Below are 16393 nucleotides of genomic sequence, written 5' to 3' on the forward strand. Positions count from 1 at the left end.
CCAATGTCATTTTAACCACTGCCAATATACCCAATGCCAATATTACCCAATTCCAATATACCCAGTGCCAATATTACCCAATGCCAATTTACCCAATGCCATTATACCAATGCTTTTTTGATAATTTCGTTCAATACTCCGTTTAAAAATTATCTGTCGCTATTACAGGTATGTTTTAACGTACTTAATAGTCATGGCCATGCCTCAGCGACGGCTAATTTGTAGTTGGATTATTGAACGAAAATACCATTGAGTATAATGCATTGGGATACTGCAATTGGGTATAATGGCTGTGGGTATATTGTCATATAACCGCTTCTCCAGTTTCTCAGTTTTTTAGAATGCGCATTAGTTCAAGATGTTGCAAAGTTGTATTATGTCTAAGATACTGAATAGTACAGACATTTTTTTTAAAAAAGCTTTCACTCAAAATTGAAATTTTTTCTTTGTAAACAAATTGAATTTTTCAACCTCGATTACATCGCGGAAATTTTTTCAACATCTTGCCGAATCGTAAGGTGGAAATTTTAGCGATCATTAATCTAATTGATGTTTTGTAGCAAGTTAAAGTCCTTGGTATTCTTTGTATCCTCGTCTGCTATATTTGAAAAAAATAGTCCAACAACTTGCTTCAGTATTCATTTTGAGAATGAAGAGAGGGAAAGATTAAGAGAGAGAATGGAAATCTGATTCTGGCGCTATTGATTTTCATGACCCTATTTGTACCTGAAGTTTGGTTGAATACTTGCTAATGATGAAATTTCTTACTTTTTGAAGTTTGTAGAGACGTTTCCGGTCCAGCTCGATTTGTTTAATTTATCAGAAGTTTTATTCTCCCAATGAGATTTTTAAACAGTTGAATTAATTTGGTTTAATCCACTGTAGGTAGACTAGAAGGCCTTCATTTGACTGGTTTTTGTTAATTTTGATATATTATATCTATTTTTTTCTTATCTCAGCTCATAAAGCTCTCACTGATTCCATCCTGCATTTGCAATCAAGGTATATCAACCACATGGGGAAACACAATGGCTAGTTCTAATTTAATAAAAAAAAGTTGTGTCTCCATTTACCACTTTTATTAGAGTAGTCTTTAAATACGTCTTTTATCGTTCAAACATACTAACATACTGCTAATATCATTCAATTATTTAAATTTCGAAAAGATTTTCCGTTTTGTTTGTATGGTCTTGATAAAAGCAACAGATGGGATCTTCTTTAGGATGTTAACAATTTCTTTATACATAAACGAACATCATTCTTCAATCTTAAAAAAACGCCTTCTCAGCAATGGTGTTTTCACCAAGTTTTTCTCCCCTGTAAGTGAATATTATTTAAAAGATTTTAGAGATTGCCACCGTCCTTATTTGTTTTCCACTAACAATGAAATTTATCATAATTGCGGATAAAATAGCCTATTTCTTAAATTTTGAGGTGGCGTGCTTTATATAAGGATTTCTTGAGTTTTTTATTGGTTTTTTTATTGTCCAAGAGGAGAAATAAAGATCGAGTTTCAAATCAGATCGATTTTTTTAATTTAAGATAACTTTTGCAGTTAGAAGTTTTTCAATTTTCTTGGGAAATTATTTACGTGCATATTTAAGTTTTTCGGAGGTGCATCAAATTTCACTTGTCTGAGCGAGCGTGTTGATGATCCACGAGTTTTTCCATGAGTTATTTTTGTTCTATCAGAGAATTATTTGTAGCTTAAGGAGTCAATTTATGTTATTACGCAGTAAATAGCATTAATTTTACGTTTCTTTATTGAATGAGGAGTGAAATTGAAAGTTCGGGTTTTCTTTTGTTTCCATTCCCTTCAAAAGTTTTGCTTGTTTTTTGGAAGCGTTATAATATAATAATCTGGTCTACTGTACGGTTGTTTCAACCGTACATGTTTATCTGAGATTGTACGAATGCCATAGCAGCCCTACTTATTTTATTTAGCCAATTTTGGACAATTGACTTCTTCAGCGGAGACGTAGAATATTGCTATTATTAACAAACCCTTGAAAACTTGAATCGATTGTTGGCGAGACAACGGAAGCGCATCTCAATTTCGTGCTTCTCAAGGATATAGCACGACTGAATTTTTCCACTTTTGATATTTTCACAATTATAATGCTCTAAAGTACAATGGGGTTTATTGTCCATTTTTTCATCCGAAAAATGAGTTCATCTAACAAGAAACATAATGTCCCTAACTTAATTTAATTTTGAAAAAATTGTTGACTTATATTCAGGATAGGTTTAGGCTATGTCAATAATGAGCAGGAGTTTAACCTATCGGAGATGGCAATTGTTTGCGAAGCAATTATCTTAAGTTAAAATTGAGATGCCTGTTTTTTTGCGTCTTTATTTTTTCACTGTCAATAAAGTTCAACGAACAAAAAAAAACAGATAAAAGATGCAAGCATCTGTTCATTTAAGTCGTTAGCAATAACTGATTAGCTATTTCACGTCGCCAAAAGTTTCTCAACCAGAACTTAATGGCTTTTATGAAGAATCTTCGTTCACTGTCTTTAAACGTATTTGAGTAAGATTTGTGACCAGAGTTCTCAATCATTAGTTTTCGGCGAATTTTTTCATTATACCAAAGAAAAAAAATCAAAAGTTGACACGGGTTTTTTATGGTTTAAAAAATATATTTGTATCTGATCTAATAATTTAATATTTCATTAACTCTTTTATATAATACGTTGGCTAGTTTGACAAAAACTGGTATTCATATCAATTTAAACGTGCCGATATTTTAGAGCTTTTTATAAAAGTGTTTTTTCTTGTTCCCTTGTCTTGTTTTTTTAAATTTTCAAAAAGTTTTTTTTATCAATTCATTGCACTTCTTTTCAATTGAACTTAATCGCATATGGAAAAATAAAATACATTCTCTTTTAAAAATCTTTCAAAGTTCTTTAAATCTTTTTTTTCTACGTGGACATGTTTTTTGTCTGTATGATTTTTTCGAAAGGCAGGAATATTTTGCCTGTTTTGGTAGGTATAATCTCCTTTGTTCTTTTCTCTTTAATATTGTATTTTGTGTGCTACATTGTGATTAAATGCTGTCAGAAGTTAGAAATTCAGTGCAACTATCAATGCCGAAGTGTGAACTCTGGGAATAATTTAAGTGAAAAATTGTTTTTGATTTTGTGCTCCAGATATTACCCTCATTTTTGTGAAATAAATTAAATGAGTTTATGACAGTTCTGTCTGTCATAAAGAAGAACCATTCAAAGTACTAGTGAGTATCCATCTAGTTATGGAAATATTGTTCAAAAGGACGAAATTTTTGAAGTCATTATTATTTAAGTTCGCTAATATGATGCTTAAAAACCTTATTACACCACGGGCATTCTTTCAATTATTTTGCGGATTCTGACTTTTAGTTGTAAAATTATCCCTGTATTTGTTATTCATTGTTTTTTGGCATCTAGTTTCGAACCCCACCCCCCCCCCCCCCCCCCAGTGTTTTTTATGACCCCAATTACAAATTTTATGTTGTTATAGCACGTTACTATGTAAGAAAATAGCACGTGCGTCTGGGGGTCATAAAAAATTTATGCTCACTAAGTTGGGGGGGGGGGGATGGAATAGATCCGCTGTTGATATTAGCTTAATAAAATTTTTTAATTTGGCGAGATTTTACATTTACATTAATTGGTTTTTTGTTACCCGATAGTGACCCAAGGCCTCTCTGAGGAATCATCTTCATAAAGTCAGGACTGTAGATAATTAGAAGCAGGGTATTGTAATGATTTTTCTATTTTTTTTTCCACGTGCGATTTAAAAAATATGATCAAATTTTTTCGCCAGAAGCAGACTTACCCGTCACCTATTTTTCGCATGGTTTTAAATTGCTACCTTGTTAGACTAGATCTCAGTAAACATCAATATAGTGTTAGTTATGTTAAATTCATAGTGCTTATTTGACTTGTTGAAAGCGCTTTCTGTTTTTGCTTCAAAGAGGTTGACTGATGTCAGATATCTGAGAACAGATAGTTCAAAATGAGAAAAAATTGTTTCTTCAACCAAATATGAAAGGTATTTTTTATTTTAACCTCTGTTGAGGAAGTTCATTTATTTGACTACGTCTTATCTCAAACAATTTTATTAAAAGTCCAGCTTTTTTCTTGGAGTGTTGTGTATTACTGGTCCTTTTAATAGTACAAAAGGAAGGGAGTTTTGCATAAAAACGGTATTTTTAACCAATTACAGCCCCGGATATGGTTAAAATGCGCGCTGTATATGTTGTCTGATTAGAATTTCATGAACCTAGCTAGCTACTATTACGAGGGAAAATAATTTGAATTATTTTACATGGGAAAACCTGCTCCAATATTTTTAAAATCTGAATCAGAGAAAATTTACCAGTGCTTTTATTTGTCAAGGTCTATCTGTCGTTTCAACGTGCGAAACACGTTTAAGTGACGTTTATATTTCAACTTTGCCACGTGTTGCCAAGCTTTGACTTTTGAACAAAACTATTTGTCACGTGACTTTTAACTCACTTATGAACTGAAATGAGAACAGCTGATTTTAATCATTTTTATCCTTGTTCGACACAAATTTAGTAAATTTTGATCCAGTTCAAAATCTGGAGGAACTTTTCTGATTATGTTCTGTTCGATAGTTAAACTTGAATGCATTTAATGATATTCTCTAACCTTTAATGGCAAGAACCACTGCAAACAAGTGAATTCGTTTCAGCTATTGCTTTGTGCTTTAACGCACCATTTCTATGTTGAAGGCCTGCATGTTTGATTTTATCGCAATTTAACATAATGAACGAAAGTAACATAAATCTCGTGATTTGCCATCGCAAAGTCAAACAAAATCAGCTAATGTGCATTTCGTTTTCAGATGCAATGAAAACTATGAACATGATTCGAAAAACAATAAAAAGTGGTTGAGTACTGAATGCTCGCTTGACAGTCACTAAAATGAGCGTGAACGACGTAGATGAAGATTTGTCTGCAGACGCATTTGACGAGGCAGATTTTCCCATTCCTGAAGAAATATCTATTTCTAGTCCTATTGAGTTTCCCGGTGACATAACCCCTTCACTGCTAGCATCTCCGGAACCCCCAATTTGTTCTGAGCAATCCTCCCCGCAACTGAATCAGGCATCTAACCATGATAGCATAGAGCAAAACCATGACCATCCCAAAGGTTTAAATAGCTTAGACAATTTGTTCGGTACTGAGAGTTCCCATAACCTGGAGGACACCTCTCCACTTGAGCAGGAACCTGATGAAATCGATAATTCTGTTGAGTCTGATGAGCAAAGAAAAGACTTTGGCGACAACGAAGAAGAGGAAGAAAACGAAGTTCCTGTAACCGAGGTTGGCAATGACTTTGAAGACGGTTTTGAGAACTTGATGCCAGAGGAGCAGCGAGACGGGGGCGAAGACGAGGCAGAAGAGGAAGAAGTGACAGGGTTAGAGGGAGACAAGGAAAGTGAGGAACAGAAGGACATTGCATGTTGGTTGTGTCACCGTGAGTTGACGGACTTCAGTTGTAGCCTGTGTCCTAGGAGCTACCACCTGTCGTGCATGGAGAACGGGACTGCAGGGGGAGGCCAGGACTGGATCTGCCCAGTTTGTGAGGTCAGTCGTCACAACAACTTGTATACCCATATCATTGCATATTAGCTTCTGTAAATTTATAGCAGAAGTTGAGGTCAAGAGTCAATTCAGATTGACTGCTTAGAGTTTTCTTCATAAATCATAGTATAAAAATATCTGTATGGAAACTGTGCAGATAGATCTAGGAACAAGTAATAAACTCAACTTTGAGCTGCAAATAGTCATAATAACATGGTTACAACATTTGCGAACTGATCATTTTGCTGGATCACTGAAATAATAGCCGAGTAATTTTAACTCAGTACACTGATTCCCCATTTGGATTCGTACCAAAAAGTATTCTATCATTATGGGATCTGAGAATTTGAAAATATGTTGCCTCTTTTTGTGCCCCCCCCCCCCCCCCCCGAGTTTGAGGGGGATGTTGGGGAAACACGGAGCAAAAATGTTTAGAAAGTATCGGATGCGGAGTGTGTTGATTCGCCGACTAACCTACCCGAGTACATCACCCAAGAAACTCTGTGTCTGATGCTAAAGTTGGCAATCTCCCATTGCAGGGCAAAGGTCAATGACCTGTTCCACTTCCCTGTCAGTTTGGAGCACTTCCCGACCTACCCTAGCTTTGTCATTAACCCTATGGACCTAGCCACTCTTGAACAGGTGAGACTGCCCGTACCTTTTCCCTCCCTCGTGTCACCGTTGAACAATTGAGCAGAAAAATCTTTGTTAGCCATACCAACCTGTTGAAATACATATGGATGACACAAGGACATCACGCGCTAAATTAAGTGGCGGAAAATTTTACCCCAACTGAGTTAAGAAAGTGAAGTTACGGTAAATTTTTTTTAGCATGAGTTACGGTAAAAATTTTATCTTAACTCTGGTTAGACAGCTTAGAAATTTACGATGCCCTTTGTTCACTATTTCTGAGCTTTAATTAACCGTTTATTCTATGAGTTCTGAAATTCAATCAAGTTGGTTTTTTCATCTCTACTACCTTACAACAGTTTCAAATATTCGACTTCTGTATTGTTAAACCCAAACAAAATATTTTTTTAAAAGATTTTGTCAGTGTTTTAAAAAATCAAATAGTCATTAACAATTTTATCATTGCTTGTAAAAAGTCAACAGGTTGAAATCATGACAAAACGACGATGAGACCAATAACCAATTGGAACATTTTTTAATGCAATTGAGTGTAATTATTTTTATGATTGTTTTTTGAAATATCAGAGAAATCTCCACATCTAATTCTCACAAAACATTCTTTAAAAAATGAAGAAATCGAATTCACGAAAATCTTTGAATTTGACTTTGTTTTTTTGGTAAGCTTTCATGGTGCTTCAAAACGTATTAGTTGATTGCCTGACGAAGTATTGATAATAGTACTGATGCAATTGAAGCAGTTAATTGCAGTTTTCTTGCAAATGAATTACAAATTTTGCAAAAAAAATTGAAAACAATGATTGTTGAATAAATAATTTGAATGTTTAGTTATTATTTAAAAAATATACCAGCTTTTACTGCTCCAAAATTCAACAACAATCAATAAGTCAATGTTTTTGATCTAAAGTTCAAAGAGATTCAATGAACTTCACTAAAAGCGAATGGAATTGTGAAAATAAATAGAATCATTTTTCAAAGTTAAAAGCTGTTCCCCTGCTTGCAGCAAATACTTAAACGTTTAATTGCTCTAAAACAAAAGTTTTTGGCAATTGTTAATTGCTTTAGTCCTGTGGTCTTTTGTAATGCAATTTTTCTCTTGACCCATTCTCGTCTGACCTTTTTGACTTGTCCTCAAAAACGAGATAAACATGTAATGCCCAACAGGGAGCGCAGAAAGTTTACTTAGAGTTTTTTGGTTTAGTAGACTCTAAGTAAGAGTATAGCGAAACTCTTTTGAAGTCTTTTATATCATTAGTCTTGTGTAACATTTTTGCGTAATTTTTTAATTGGGAAGAAGTTGAGCAGCAAAGCTGAAAAATATGGCAAGTTGTTGGAAAGTCAACAGGATTTTTGTTAAGACGGACAATAAAAACATCTTTAGTAGCAGCAGAGTGGCTATTATTGGCCTCCTCTTGGTTTTTTTAAATTTCGTCAACAGGATTTGTGTTAAGAACGTATGACGTTGCAATCACTTTAAATCTGCTTTTTTCTATAACTCTGAGCAGAAAATTTGTGAACACACTATTTCAATATTTTCTTTTACTTTTTTCAATATTTTTGGATCATTTGTGGCAAGAACACAATTTTTAATCGATAGCGCCGGTATAGAATGTGAAACTTGGCGAAATTAGCGCAAAAAGTAGTTTTATTGTTTCAAATTTGATAAAATTCAATTATGTGAATTTCTATTCTATTTTCATTGAAAGAAACAGCAAATTAACAGCTATTAAATTTACCAAAAATACTCAGTTCTAGCGAAGTAAGAAAAAATTTTCAGTCTTGATGACCTCCTGAAAAAGAAGAGGTTCATAAATCTTTCTCAAGTACATATTCTATGCTGAAATTATTTGACTGTAAAAAATTTCAGAAATTGCGATTTGCAAAAAGTTCATTTTTCTAACTCCAAGGAAAAAGTGGAATATTCTTTCGATTTCCCTTCTTTGTTGACTTCACGGTTGACTTCTTGATTTTTTAAGTATTATAAATGACCTAAATAGCTCTTATTGAGAAATTAAGTCTTTGTTGCTAAATAAAAGAGATTGTAAGCATTGAGAGCATGAAGCCCTGATAGCGAGTGGTAAGTGCTGAAGTCTAGGATGCAGGAGGATCCGGGTTCGTATCCCCTGGTAGGATTTTTTGGCACCCATACAGAAAAGTTTTTCCTTGTTAGAGCCCCAACTGAACTAAATTGCCCCGCTGTCGTTCGAGAGCAATTTGGTGGGCTTTATAGTCTGTTTTTGTTCCTATATTTGTTAACAGTTTGTTACAACTGAGCTAAATGATCACCTCTGTGACGTGTTTCTCGGCATATACACGCAAACGGACAATAAAAACATCTTTAGTAGCAGCAGAGTGGCTATTATTGGCCTCCTATTGGTTTTTTTTAATTTCGTCAACAGGATTTTTGTTAAGACCGTATGACGTTGCAATCACTTTAAATCTGCTTTTTTGTCATTCTTTCATGGAAGTTCAACTGAATTGCGTATTTGACGTCATTTTTCTCCTTTAGTGGAGACTATTTTGCCGTGATTGCCGTGATTAATTTTTTGGTCACACTTGAATTACCTCTCTCAAAAATGACTTCCTCACACTGAAATTCATATTTCTTTACTTTAATTCAAAGAGATGGTCAAGTGAGTGCATACCACTCGAATTGAACAGTATTTGAGGTAATTTTATTGAATCAACCAGAATCAGAATCTTTATCAAAATATAACTCAGCTTTTAAAAGTTTGTTTTTGGGTCTGTTTAATAGCCGCCGTCAGCCTCTCAACGGCTATTATTTAGGGACTCTCATTTTTTTTCAAATTCGCTTTACCTTTTGATCACGGTTTTTTTTACATAAGTAACGATGTTCACGTTTGACTTCTGACTTACTTCACTCACTGTTTCAACTGAATGGATTTTAAACTCTTTCACACATTGAATTACGCAATGTGGTGAATTCGGTCAATGTCAAAAGATCAAAATCAAAAGAGATGGGATAAACCGATAAAGCCCGGTCATTAAGTCATAGGCGGTATTTGGTATTGCGCTTTTTGGCTTTCAGTTTAGAAGCCCGAATTAAGTATAGTTTTAAGACCCAGTTGAAACTAGTTAATCGAATATAGAAAACTAAAGAGATTTTATTTCACTTTTATGATGACATTCAATAATTGTCGATATTCTCAATAAATTTTATGCGATTTTTCTGCTTGAAGAATTTTTTGTCTGACCCATTTGACTTTCATCCTCAAAAACGGTATAAAAGGTAGCGCTCGGAGGGCATTAGCTGGCTGAGCAGCTCTCTTAGAGCCTAATGCCTTGTTAATGTTTAGGTATGCGATTAACAGAAATTGTTTTGAGGAGACAGTTTCATGGTGTGGAGGGTGGTTTTTATTCTTGAAAGTTTGACGCCCCTCAGTCACCCCTACACCCTCAGTCAACGAACCCCCTCATCGTTATCACACCTAACTTCCGGCATAAATCGGTTGTGTTTGTTTTCGACGACAATTAGAAGTCGAATTGGAATTGACTTTAGACGCACCAATGTAACAAAACGAGCAGAAAGCGCGGTTTTTCAAGGTTTTTTAGAGTTTGTGAATTACTTTTGATTTAGAGCAAGAAATTGGTTTTTGAACAAGTTTTCAATGGAGAGTTTTTTGTCCAGAGTAATTTGTTTTCTTCAGTTTTTGCTCTCCAAAGAAGTTTGTAGCTATTTTATTAGTTCTGCGGTCTTTTTTATGCAATTTTTGTCCTTGGCCTATTTGTTTTTTTGAGGCTTTTGACTTTTCGTCCTCAAAAACGGGATAAACTGCTAAAGACTGGATGTCATTAAATTCTATCAGAGTCTTAAATCTGGCACACTAGTTTCTACGTTAAGTATTCCATTCACTGAAGCAGTTCAAGAAACCTAAGGGGATGTTCATAGAGTTTGATCATTCCCCTTACATCCCCCTTCCCTATCGCTCCCGCACGTCCTCCCCCTCCACTTTACCAACCCCACACACCAGCTCGTTCCATCTGTAATTCCACAAACTTGCCTCGCACGTTTGCTCACCCCTCCTTCTAATGTAAAGCTCCTTTTTTATGCAATTTTTTGCTTGGCTGATTTTTCGTCCGACTGATTTGACTTTTTGTCCTTAAAAACAGTAAAAAAGGTAGCGCTTGGAGGGAATTAAGAGGCTGAGCAGCTGTCTTAGAGCCTTACGCCTTGATAGTTTTTCATTATGCTATTAATCGAAACTGTTTAGAGGAGACAGTTTTATGGTGTGGAGGACGCTCGTCAGTCTCCCCGTAGCTCTCGGTCATTAAACCCCCTCATCGCTAACACCCCTAACTCCCGCCCTAAACTATTGTTTTGGATGACAATGAGAGATTGAATTGGAAGTCACTTTAGACGCACCAATTTAAAAGAGCAAAAAGCGCGTAATGTTAAGGCTTTTAATTGCTCTCGTAGAGAAGCAGTTATTGTAAATGTGCGCTGAACTCTATTGGCGGCAGTTTAATACTAAAAATCAAATGAAAAGTGCGCCGAAACTGGTGCCATTTTTGGCTTTAAATCTTAATAGTGGTATAGGTTAACCTCTATTGTGGTTATTTGAAGCCCACTATTGAAATTCTTAGTCTCATTTTGGCTCCCCCAACCGACTGAAGCAGGCTGCAATTAATTAGAGCTCCCACTAGTCGTTGGAGAGCAATTGTTCCGACGGTTAGTCGGTTATGTTTAACATTTGTGATTTACTTTTGATTTAGAGTGAGAAACTGGCGTTTGAATAAGTTTTCGTTTGAGAAAATTTTTCTTTGACCACAGTAATTTATTTTCTCCATCAATTTTTGCTCTCAAAAGATGTTTTTAGCTATTATTTTAGTTTTGTGGTCTATTTTTATGCATTTTTTTCTTTGCCTATTTTTTGTTTGAGGCTTTTGACTTGTCGTCCTTGAAAATGGGATAAATAGCTAAAAACTGGATGGCATCAAGTTCTCTTTGAGCCTTTAAGGTGGCTCTCTAGTTTCTAAGTATGCCAATCACTGAAGCAGTTTGAGAAACATAAGGGGGGCATTACCACCTTTAATTCCACGAACTCGCCCCCCACCTGTGCTCACCCCCTCTTCTAATGTAAAGTTCTTTTGATGCGATCTGTCGCTTGACCGATTTTTCGTCTGACTCATTTGACTTTCCGTCCTCAAAAACGGAATAAACACGTAAATCGCGGAGCCCATTAATTTCTCTAAGAGCTCTAGGCCTGACTGTACTCTTAAGAACTCGATTCACTTGTTTTGAGGAGACAATTTCATGGTGTTTAGGGTGGTTCTTAATCTTAAAAGTCCCCCCCCCCCTTTGTCATCCCTCCCCTCCCCCACGCCATCAGCCCCGCCCCGCCCCAACACTCCCATTGTCCACCCTCCTATACCTGTTGATTTGAACCTCCTTCTCCCCCTCCCATCTAACCTGCGCACCCCTACCCCCATCGCTCGACAAAGCTATGCTTTCTGTTATGCCTTCTGTTCTTTTTCTTTTCTGTCTTGTTCCTTAATGCCATCCACGACAGATCTCATTGGCCCCATACTGAGGAAATGTTGTATATTTTTTAATGTTTCGTTTTTGTAATATTTGTTATGAACTTGACAATATTTGATTTTCCAAATTTGTAGTTTTGCCCTATGTTTTTTTTCTGTTTTTCTTTGTCATTTTGTAATCAAAGAAATTAGAATGCCAACTCCCCCGTTCACCCTTTCCCACCTGGCGATTTAGACCCCCTCTCCTCCAGCCCTCCAAATTCTACTCCCCCATAGCTTGACCTCACCACCCCAACCCCTCCGCTCACCCCTAATGCCTGTCGTTTGAGAACAATTCGATTCGCCCGACGTTAGTCGGTTATGTTTAATTGCTCTCAAACGAAGTTTGTAGCAATTATATTAGTCCTGTTGGTCTTTTTTTTATGCGATTTTTCGCTTGACCGATTTTTCGTCTGACGCTTTTGACTTTTCGTCCTCAAAAACGGGATAAACAGGTAGCGCCCAGCGGGCATTAAGTGCTCTTAGAGCCTTTCAGCTCTGTTTCAGCTCAAACTGTTTTGGAGACTTATACTTATACTTATGGTGTGAAGGGCGGTTCTGAGAGGTTGAGAACCCCCCCCCCCCCGTTGACACCCATCCCCACCGCGCTGTTGCCCCCCCAACCCAGTGTTGCCCCCAGTGCACCCCCCCCCCCCCCCCCCCCGTGGCTAGCTACTGACGAAGCCAACCGCTCGCCGGTCGTTTGAGAGCAATTCGCCCGACGTTAGTCGGTTATGTTATATTTTTGTAGTTCTCTTCAGTTTTTCACAGTTTTCGATTTACAAAAGTCCGGATGTTGAAGCTCGAATTTTGATTTGCCTCACTCACTGACTGCATCAACTCAAAAGAGATCTGAATTATTTAAACAAACAATTATAATATACTGAATCATGACTAGAGCAAGGACGCAGAAATGGAAAAAAGAAGCTAAAGTCATATTGCATGAGATTACTATAGTTTGTTAAAGCGAAAACTAATTGGTAATAGTATTAAGGTTGATACCCTTCAGTTTAGAACAGGAATACTGAATTATTGTGTAATTTAACAAAAAATAACGCAACCCAAAAAAGGCACTATGTAAAAAAGGCTATCAGTTTGTATCTTATTTTCATTTTGTTTTAAACCCAGTGGAAATTAAGTCCCCAATGGAGTCAATGGGGGCTATTTTTGGCAACCTTTTTGCTATGTTGGATAATTCGGTTTAGGGAAAAAGCTTTGATGGATAGACAGATTCCGTTAACTAAACACTGATTTTCAGGTAAACGTACCTGAAAAGGAGTGTGCTGAAATGGTGAAAACTATTCTCTTAAAAATATTCATCCGTTAACTTACTTCCTTAAAGTGACTGATCAAACCTCGATGGCGATGTAATGGTTACGTGACTCTGCTAGAAGTCACTGAGAACTTCTGGCGTTTATCGAGAACCGCGAACCGGTTCGAGATATTAAGTCGAAAATTTCGAAACCGCTTAAAACACGAAACGCACACGTTTTAAAATGAAGAAAGTCAGCTGAAGTCAACTTCTGACTAAGTAGCAACTTCTGGAATTTTAACTTCTGACACTGCAGACTTTCGGCATTTCAAAATGTGCACGTGAGTGTTTTAAAGGAAGATATACTCAGTCAAATAAAATCTGATATTTATCTAAATTTAACCTATTTTACGTTTAAGTTTTAAGAAAACGTTTGTCATACGAGCTGTCATAGCGGCCCGTGGGACTTGATATGAAACTATCACAACCGAACAAATTATCACGACCGAAGTTCACTTTTAAAATCGGGGTTTTCTTTTCGTGGGGGGTTTTTCCTAGACCCGTCGGAACACACTTTACCTATTTTCCTTTTTGTGTTTCAGAACTGCAAGGACATGAAGTACTTCAGTACGAATGCTTTCGTTGCTGACGTAGAGTGGATCTACCACAATTCGTGTGTCTTCAACTCCTCGCAGTCGCCCATATCTAAACTCGCCAAGAGGGCTGTCAATCATCTCAGAAATGAGGTTACATCTTTTTGTTCATTAGTTTCTCTCAAACGAAGTTTGTAACAATTTTATTAGTAACTCTTTTTATTCAATTTTTCGCTTGACCGAGCTTCTGTCTGACTTTTCGTCCTCAAAAACATGACGAACAGGCAACTGATTAGCTCTCTTAGAACCTTACGCCTTGTAAATCACAATGTAAGGGGTGTAGCTCTAAATCTATTAAAACAGTCTACCGATAAGGTTTCAATTCAAACGCTATAATAAGCAAAGATCAATAAGTCAATGTATTATATAAAGCCACTTATTTTTATTGGTGATAGCAACAAGTGGTTTTTTAGACGGCAATTTTTGATGCTCATTTGGCCGTTATTTTGTCTGATGACGAATCAGTTCAATGCCAGTCACCATTTTGTACTGATGAATCCAAAAGCCGGAAAATTGTAGAGCCGAGTCTTGTCTTATTTGATAGGTTTTATGATTAGGATTACTCAAAATTATGTTAAATCAACTTTTTCCGATCATTCTACGTATATTAGAACGCATTTTATTCTTTTTTTAAATGCTTAGAAATACTCGATTCTGATTGGCTAATATTCTCTCGCTTAGATTTATTTACTTGGTAACAAGGAGTTCATCGAAACTGTTCAATTTTAAGGAGAATTTCATGATGTGAAGAACAGTTTTTAAAATTCTGACCCTCTCCTGTCACAGTCACCCCCCCCCCCCAACACAACCGTCCACTCCGCCTGGCAATTTGGACCCCTCTGGTCCGACCTTATCACCCCCCCCCCCGCTTGACCCCCTAATGCTAGGTTCCCTACGCCCCATCTGGCTGCTACGAAATTCAACCGCTCGCAGATCGTTTGACCGACGTTAGTCCGTTGTTTTAAGTGCAAGTTTTATCAATTATACATCTGTTAATATTCTGATTTTTTGTCTGACCCATTTGACTTTTCGTCCCCAAAAACGGGACTAAACTAGTCTTTGCAGCTCCTTAGTCTCCTAGTATGTCCTTCACAGAATCGTTTTGGAGACTTATACTTATGGTGTGAAGCGTGGTTCTTAGAGGTATCACCCCCCCCCCCCCCGCTTGACCCCCTAATGCTAGATTCCCTACTCCCCACCTGGCTGCTACGAAATTCAACCGCTCGCAGATCGTTTGACCGACGTTAGTCCGTTGTTTTAAGTGCACAAGTTTTATCAATTATACATCTGTTAATATTCTGATTTTTTGTCTGACCCATTTGACTTATCGTCCTCAAAAACGAGACTAAACTAGTCTTCGCAGCTCACTAGTCTCCTAGTATGTACTTCACAGAATCGTTTTGGATACTTATACTTCTGGTGTGAAGGGTGGTTCTTAGAGGTTGCCCCCTCCCACAACCAACCCAACACCCCCTCCACAAAAAAACTCATTTCACCAATCCCCAACCCCTGCAGATCGTTCAGGCCGTAAGGGCGCGGTGCAGCCAAAAATCACCTCCCACCGTTACCCCCTCCACGATGTTGTCCCCAACCTCCCCTCCCCGTCCCCCCCCCCACCCAACCCGGTATCCCCCCCCAACCCCGTGCACCCCTCCCCCGCTGCGCTCGGTCACTTCACGCCCCTTCAATTATGCTAAAGCTAGCTTCACTAAACCGTTTTGAGAGCAATTGGTTTCGGTCGTTTGAGAGCAATTCGCCCGACGTTAGTCGGTTAGTTTTTACGCTAACAAATCTAACGTCCTGACAAATGCTTTTGTCAAAGTATTTATCATAAAACTGCAGAGTTTGAACTTGTTTGCTTTTACTTAAATTTATTAATCGCTCTTGAACGAAATTCATAGGAATCATTGTACACGTGTTGGTCTTTTTTAATGCAAATTTTTTGCTTGACCGTTTATGCGCTTTTCTTTTAGAACATTCTTTGACTTCTCAGGTGACTTTTTCACGCTTTCGTTCTTCGTTTTCGAGTGATCTCGATTGCTCTCACTTCGAAGTAAAGCTTGTTGCCGATATAAAAGCGGTTGCAGCATAGCAACGAAAAGGGGCATGATAGCCGAGTGGGCAGTGCATTTGGTTAGGGAGCGGGAGGTGAAAAGTTCGAATCCCGGCGTGGTCAAAAATTTTTCCACCCGCCTGTCGTTCGAGAGCAATTCTTCCGACATTAGTCGGTTTATGTTTAATACTTTCCACCTGTGTTTCTGGATGACCGGTTTTTCGGAAAATAAGCCATAACTAGAAAACTGAATAAAGTTGCTATACCATTTGGGTTGAGTTGTACCTAATTGTCTGTACCTTGCCTTAGCTACCTTTAATCCGTTATGTTTATCTCATTACTTTGGAAAGAGTAAATTAGAAAAAGCTCCCCTACCCAACACCGGGTGAATATTTGATTCCGGGGTCCTCTCAGCTGTACGACTACATTAAAAATTTTCTAAATTTATCAATAAAATGAAGATAATAAATATGAGGACAAATGAATATTCAAAGACAGAGTTGACGTTGAAAGTGAGAAGAGTTTTATAAAAAGGCATATGTATGTGAGTTAAACGAACAGCCTCTCTTCTTCGACAACCTCTCCTATTTTTGCTTTAGAGGCATTCAGCTTAGCTACAATAGGGCTCACTTGCTTAAACATTGCGCACCTA

At 37.2% G+C, this 16393-nt stretch overlaps 1 protein-coding gene across 2 annotated transcripts in view; it reads left to right on the forward strand.

The window, feature by feature from the left end:
- LOC142358678 (uncharacterized) overlaps positions 1-16393 on the forward strand; it is a 67235-nt gene that overhangs the window by 17885 nt on the left and 32957 nt on the right. For both annotated transcript variants that reach the window (XM_075410180.1, XM_075410179.1), the window contains exons 2-4: positions 4855-5600; positions 6033-6239; positions 13638-13781. In XM_075410180.1, the coding sequence (XP_075266295.1) occupies positions 4935-5600; positions 6033-6239; positions 13638-13781 (1017 nt within the window). In that variant the 5' untranslated portion in view covers positions 4855-4934. The remainder of the gene's footprint in view (positions 1-4854; positions 5601-6032; positions 6240-13637; positions 13782-16393) is intronic.

This window comes from Convolutriloba macropyga, chromosome 2, assembly GCF_964194025.1.
Source record: "Convolutriloba macropyga chromosome 2, txConMacr16.3, whole genome shotgun sequence".
Taxonomy (NCBI): domain Eukaryota; kingdom Metazoa; phylum Xenacoelomorpha; order Acoela; family Convolutidae; genus Convolutriloba; species Convolutriloba macropyga.